Source organism: Carlito syrichta, unplaced genomic scaffold (assembly GCF_000164805.1).
Source record: "Carlito syrichta isolate Samal-C Ts95f unplaced genomic scaffold, Tarsius_syrichta-2.0.1 Scaffold302968, whole genome shotgun sequence".
Taxonomy (NCBI): Eukaryota; Metazoa; Chordata; class Mammalia; order Primates; family Tarsiidae; genus Carlito; species Carlito syrichta.
Window position 1 is genome coordinate 101,967 of NW_007247064.1, and position 7,422 is coordinate 109,388.

The 7,422-nt window shown below is 40.8% G+C and overlaps 1 protein-coding gene across 1 annotated transcript; it reads left to right on the top strand.

Moving 5' to 3' along the window:
* The first annotated feature begins 5,592 nt into the window (after nucleotides 1–5,592).
* Nucleotides 5,593–7,025, top strand: LOC103259710 (glutamine synthetase-like). The gene is given in 2 exon segments (XM_008057360.1): nucleotides 5,593–6,586; nucleotides 6,919–7,025. Coding segments are annotated over 2 exon segments (1,101 nt in total).
* The last annotated feature ends 397 nt before the right edge of the window (nucleotides 7,026–7,422 follow it).

A 7,422-nucleotide genomic window follows, 5' to 3' on the forward strand; every position in this document is an offset into this window, starting at 1 on the left:
CACAGAAACAAAGATCTATGTGTCACATGTTCTCACTCATATAATGGACCTTGAACATCCAATGCAATACTATGGGGGGGGAGGTGGGATTAACAGTAGCAAATATCTGTCTGGGAACGGGGAAATACCACATATCCACAGGGTGCCTGAATGAAACGTAATTGTATACCTAACCCTTAACTATACCCCACAACTTCATAAAAAAAATAAAAGAAAGGGATTGGCAGTTGAGGGAAGCTGCTAGGTGAGGGAGGGCAGTTGAGAGAGTACCTGCACAATCAGCGTTTGTATACCTAACTGTGAATTGTACCTCACATCTTTATAGTAAAAAAAAGAGAAAAAAAAAAGCAAAAGCATCCATCTTTACAGGCACAATTAAAACAAAAACTGATGAGTGCCTTCTTTTCTCCTCTTGTTTCATCCTCTTCTTTTGTGGTCTTCCAGGAGCATCATTATGGGAACTTGAACTCTAAATATTCAGCTGAATTCTCACAAACCCTCTCCAAGCTATGTTCTTCTACCTCTGGTTTCTAGTTCTCTTAAAGGGCTCTACCTTCTGTAAATGATGACAGAAAAATGACTCATAATTGCTGAGCCACAGAAAACTGAGTAAGTCATAGGAAATTAACACTGTATTGAAGGATCCTAACAGGATTTTTGTCACCTCTGGAGGTAGCTCAGGAAAATTGTATCCAATGATGATTTCCACATTAGACAGATTTTGCATTCATGCTCAAGTCACAGTCTACATTTTGCCTCAGGTGCTTTATTTATCAGAGCTCACTAAAAAAGACTTAAAAACCTGGTATTTGGAGCCTAAAGGCTATCTAAAAAGTCTAAATGAATATTATCCATAAGTTTAACAAGACATTAAACTATTCAGTCTTAAATATTTTAGCAGATTTCTGTTAGAATCAAGAGTAAATTGAACCAAAGTTCTGATTTTTGCCTAAATTTCTGGTAATATAACCTATATTTTTAGAGAAATAAATTGCTTCGTAGGCTGAAGTTTATAAGCCTAACTACTTAGGGTATCACAGAAAAAAATGGGAATAACAACAGGGAGAAGAACCAAATTAATGAGCATAAAAAAATCATATTTTACAAGGGAAATAGTTTGCAGTTTATAAATAGAAACATATTATAGTACAAAAATTTTTAAGCGTTTTTCAAAAGAGTAAAAGCCAATGCAAGTGAACTCTTAGAACCACAGTAATTAAAACAATTAAAAATGCAGGTAGCCAGGCTCAGTAGCTCAGCCTGTAATCCTGCGCCTTTGGGAGGCTGAGGTGAGTGGATTGCCTGAGCCTGAGGGTTCAAGACCTGCCTGGGCAGCGAGACCTCATCTCTACAATAAATCAAACAATCAGCTGGGCTTGGTAGCACATGCCTATAATTCCGCCTACTTGGAAGGCTGAGGTGGAAGGATCGCGGGAGCCCAGCGGGTCAAGGCTGCGGTGGCTGGGAGCGGCCACTGCACTCCAGTCTGGGCGACAGAGTGAGACTCCAACTCAAAAAAAAAAAAAAAGGAAGGTGTGTTAAAAGTGGGCAACAGTGCCACAGTCTCAGATTCTCCTTCACCACCCCCAAGATTGCCTCTAAAGCACCTCCATAAAAGTCTAGAAATTATCAATTAGAAGACCACTATGTAAAGATTCTGAAGACCTGAGTTCTAGCTCTAATTCATCAGTAAGAAACTGACGCTGGACGGGCCACTCAACTGCTCTGAGCCTACTCTGCGGAATAATGAAGTTGAATGACCACCACCAACACTTCCAACTCCAACAGTCTATGATTTTGATGGTTCAGAGCATGGTTCACTTGTGTTCGTGTTACTTAGCAACATTCAAATCTGTACACGGTTAGCCAGCTCATTTTTTGCTACCACTGTTTTAGGATTTTTCCCCTTCATCACTCCTGACTGATTGCCTCAAGACTGGGCAGTGCATAAAGGTTGTTGCTGCAATGCTGTTCTTGTCACATCAAAACTATTTCTTAAATAATGTGCAGCAGAGTCATTTACTCTGATCTTTCTGACCCTTGGTTTCCATTTGTGGTTTCTAGACAGTTTCAAAGAGTACTTCTAAAACTCAGCATCTATGATTTTTTATATATAAATATATTCTTGAAGTTCAATTTTCCTTCTTATCTTTTTTCAAAGACAAATATATGAGAAGAGACTCCAAAAAAATCTCGGAATTTGTTTATTAAAAATTGTGTATTTATTCTTACATGTTTAAACTCCTGTCACCTTCAAAGTACACTTAATTTGATGCAATTCACATGTAGAGACACTTTTTTCCACTACTCAAAACAGTTTTTGAACTCATCAATTTTGATGCTCTCTAGTGCTTCTGCCATTTTTGTCTGTTTGTTTCACCTCTTCCACATCAGCAAAACATTTCCCTTTGAGGACTTTTTTCATCCGGGGGGAAAAAGTTTCTAGGACAAGATCGGGTGAATAGGGAGGGTGGGGCATTGAAGTCATGCCATTTTGGTCAAAAATTGCTGGACACTCAGCAAGGTGTGGACAGGTATGCTCATAATTCACCCATCATGAAATGGGCAAACGCCTCGAAACAATCTTTTAAAAATTTCACTGAAGCTGGAGACAGCCTCTCACAAAAATACTAGCTGGTATACGGATGTGGGTAGGTTCTTAGAACATGTACCTAGTGGGGGAAGCTTGTACTACAAGGGGCCCGCCCTCCAAAAAATAATTCCAGGTTTTTTGTTTGTTTGTTTGTTTGTGTGCGTGTTTGTCTTAGTCCCCCTTTGTAATGTTTAAGAAACTCAGCAGTAATAGAATTAGTGTTGGGCCCACAAAACTAAAGATTCTTATAACTGAGTTATTAAATGATCAAAAAATGATCCACTTCAGTTCATTAGATATATATGTAATTCATGTGGTAAGGAACTTGCATGGTGCTAATATTCTCTAACCTTGATTGAGAAGCCTAGGAAGAAAGCATATAAGACTAGGAAGAAAGCATCTCTACATATATTTGATTTTAAGTAGCAGCTCACATTTCAAAACAAAAAAGAAAAATAAACACCACAAAAAAACCACAAAACCAAAAAAACAGTAACTCCACAAAGAAACAATGACTAAATTTCCCTACACAGTTTAGCTAAAAAGAAAAAGAAAAGAAAGCAAAAGCAATTGAAAGAGATGACAGTCTTCCATCTCTCTACCCAACCCTGAATAAAGCTTTCCTGAAACTTAAGGACAAGTGAGTGGGGATGGCCTCACTAAAAATATTATCTGTCCAAAATTTTTTTAAATGGTAATTTTCAATCTTGTCCTGATTATTTGCATAGTCTTCAGAGAAATAGACTCAGCTTCCAATTTCTTTCTCTTTTTTTTTTTTTAACTATAATCTGAATTGCAGTTTTACTCATTTATTTCTTAAGCAGGAGATTCAAAGGTCTGCTCTGATCCTGGAGAATGGAAAATATCAGGATTAGGGAGAAATCGTGCCTGAATCTATCATGCATAATGCAGGAGACTGTGCAGACTGGGTTGTGCTTCATGAAATATTTTTCTGCTTAATATGAATCTACACACTACTGATTTTTTTTTTAATTGATACTTGTTTCAGGAATGACTGAGTTTCATGGATACCCATGTGTGTCATATTCAATAGTCACCAGCTGAATGACCAAGAAGAGTTGTTAATCCCTTGGCATGGATATTAGAAGAGAATTAGACTAGGAGTTTCTGAAGCTATTCTGGATTTTTATACTGGAATAAGATTACCAAGGTTTATTCTAGAGTCTCCTGCCAAACCCAGCTCAATCCTTGCCACTGGATGTTACAAAACTCTCAAAGGTAGAGAAGCAGACTGCTGGGGCTATTGGGTCTTACTCCCAGATAAGGAAAAATCGAGATACTAGAACAATATGGAGCATCACAGGAAGTGAAGATACAATTCATAGAGTTTTCAAGAAGAAGGTGTTCTTTCCATCAAGAAGGTGGATGTTAGGTCTGGGAGTAAGATAAGAAGGAACTGGGGCATTTGCTTGAGACAACAGCCAGAAAGTGTTTAAGTACCTGTACATTTTTCATTGAATGATTAAAAACTGTCACGAGGTACAGAATTTTAAATTTTCACTTCCTGGAACATAATTGCCTTTAATTTTTCCTGTTTTAGTAAAGTAGCATATACCTGTATATTAAGCATTTGGTAGGGTGAAAAACCAAGGAGTAGGACAGGACAAGGAAATATGGTCTGGACCAATCACCCTTCTATTGATGCTTACACAGAGGAAAAAGATCTTTTAAGGGGTCTGGATCATAACCCTGAATGATAAAATTCCAAATGCTATATTCTTAAAATTCTAGAAGAAACAAATGTCTAAAGTCTAAATCTCTGAGTCTAAAATACCAAAAATCACAATCCCAAAAGATTAAAATCCTAAATGTTGAAATTCTGAAATCCAAATTCTGGAAGAGGGATTAGTGCATTTTTGGTTATATGCAGGATCATTGCATCATGTTAAGTGGAACTATTACCTTGTTGTTGTCTTTATTTGCATTGGGTAGAAAATTCAGAATTGGCCATGCTATACAAACACAAAACTTCAATTTAAAAATGTGTTGCCTGCATTGTTACTGCTTCTAGTTGATAAAATTCCAGGAGCTTTTACTAAATTAAAGCCACATTTGCCTGAAGAAGCCAGCGAAGTGATTGCTGATTCGAAAATAAATTATATGCACAGTAGGATAAGAAGACACTTTTGCAATGGCATTGCTGTTCAATCACCAGTATCATTTCTACAAAATCTGTAATCTGTACATGAGTGCATGTAGAGTGGATCTCCAAGTATTCAAAACAATATAAGCATGGCACAAAAGATGGGAAAACAGAATAGAGAATGCTCATGTTTTTGTACATAGACTCATAGAAGAATTTCAAAAAGATCAGTGACAGAGAATGAATGTGCATGTATTCTTCAAGGAAAGCAATGTCCTAATAGAAAAAAAAGCAGTTTTTAATCTCCATACAAGACTTTAAAAACTAGTTAATGATCATGAAAATCAGCCAACTCTTATGAACTATCTCCAAGCAATCACTCATAATCTATTTCTGTAAGCTGCTTTTTCATATGTCAAATTTTCTTTTTGGTTTTTCTTTATTTCTTCTTAGTTTTTCTTTTTTCTTTTCTTTTTTGAGTCAAAGTGCCACTCTGTTTCCAGGCTGGAGTGCAGTGGCATTCTCATAGCTCACTACAGCCTCCAACTCCTGGGCTCAAGTATTCCTCCTGCATCAACAATCTGAGTAGTTGGGACTACAGGCTTGCACCATCACACCCAGATAATTTTTTAAATTTTTTTGTAGAGATGTGTATACGTTGCCCAGGTGGTCTCAAACTCCTGGTCTCAAGCAATCCTCCTGCCTTTATCTCCCAAAATGTTGGAGTTACAGACATGAGCCACCAAACTTGGCCATTATTTTAAATTGCCAGCATTGAGCAGAGCCAAGAATGGGAGACATGCATCACGTCTGAGTAGCTCCCTGTCTCCTCTCCACTTCGCTCTCGCGGCCTACCTGCTTGTCTGCTTGCCCGCGGCCCAGAACATCTTCCACCATGGCCACCTCAGCAAGTTCCTACCTAAACAAAGGCGTCAAGCAGGTGTACATGTCCCTGCCTGAGGGTGACAAACTGCAAGCCGTATATATCTGGATCGATGGTACTGGAGAAGGACTGTGGGGCAAGACCGGTACCCTGGACTCTGAGCCCAAGTGTGTGGAAGAGTTGCTCGAGTGGAATTTTGATGGTTCTAGTACTCTACAGTCTGAAGGCTCCAACAGTGACATGTTTCGGGACCCCTTCAGCAAGGACCCCAACAAGCTGATGTTCTATGAAGTTTTTAAGTACAACAGAAAGCCTGCAGAGACCAACTTGAGGCACACCAGTAAACGGATAATGGACATGGTGAGCAACAAGCAACCCTGGTTCAGAATGGAGCAGGAATATACTCTCATGGGGACAGATGGTCACCCCTTTGGATAGCCTTCCAAAGGCTTCCCAGGGCCCCAGGGTCCATATTACTGTGGTGTGGCAGCAGACAAAGCCTATGGCAGGGACATCGTGGAGTCTCATTACCGGGCCTGCTTGTGTGCTGGAGTCAAGATAGTGGGAACTAATGCCAAGGTCATGCCTGCCCAGTGGGAATTCCAGATCAGAACCTGTGAAGGAATCAGCATGGGAGATCATCTCTGGGTGGCACGCTTCATCTTGCATCGTGTGTGTGAAGACTTTGGAGTGATTGCAACCTTCGACCCTAAGTCCATTCCTGGGAACTGGAATGGTGCAGGCTGCCACACCAACTTCAGCACTAAGACCATGCGGGAGGAGAATGGTCTGAAGTACATTGAGGAGGCCATCGAGAAACTAAGCAAGCAGCACCAGTACCACATTTGTGCCTACGATCCAAAGGGAGGGCGGGACAGTGCCCGGTGCCTTACTGGATTCCATGAAATCTCCAACATCAATGACTTTTCTGCTGGCGTGGCCAACCATAGCGCCAGCATCCGCGTTCCCCGGACTGTCGGCCAGGAGAAGAAGGGTTACTTTTTTTGTGTGTTTGTTTTGTTTTTTTTGTTTGTTTGTTTTGAGTTGGAGTCTCACTCTGTCACCCAGACTGGAGTGCAGTGGCTGCTCCTGGCCACCACAGCCTCGACCTGCTGGGCTCCGGTGATCCTTCCGCCTCAGCCTTCCGAGAAGCTGGAACTACAGGTGCGCGCTACCACACCCGGGTCATTTTTGATTTATTATAGAGATGAGGTCTCGCCAAGTTGCCTAGGCGAGTCTCGAACATGCGGGCTCAGGCAATCCACTCACCTCAGCCTCCCAAAGGCGCGGGATTACAGGCTGAGCCACCGAGCCCGGCTAGGAAGGGTTACTTTAAAGACCATCGCCCGTCTGCCAACTGCGACCCCTTTGCGGTGACAGAAGCTCTTATCCACACATTTCTTCTCAACGAAACTGGCGATGCGTCCTTCCAGTACAAAAGTTAAGTGGACTAGATAGACTTCCAGCCATTGAGCTCCTCCTCACTCATCCCACTCCAACTCTTTTCCCCCTCTCCCAGTTGTAACTCACAGGGTGGGAATATCAAGGTCTTTGTATTCCTGGTTCCCAGTTAATCTTTCTTTGACCAGGTGGAGGGGTCAAGTTCTTAATCTCTTCATAACCATCCTCCTTTTTTTCCCTATCACTGAAGCTTTCTAGTGTGTTAGTGCGGAGGAGGACAGAGAAACATAACCCCTGCTTCTATTTTTCTTTCTTTCTTTCTTTCTTTCTTTCTGTCTGTCTGTCTGTCTTTCTTTCTTTCTTTCTTTCTTTCTTTCTTTCTTTCTTTCTTTTTTTTTGAGTTGGAGTCTCACTCTGTCGCCCACTGGAGTGCAGTGGCCG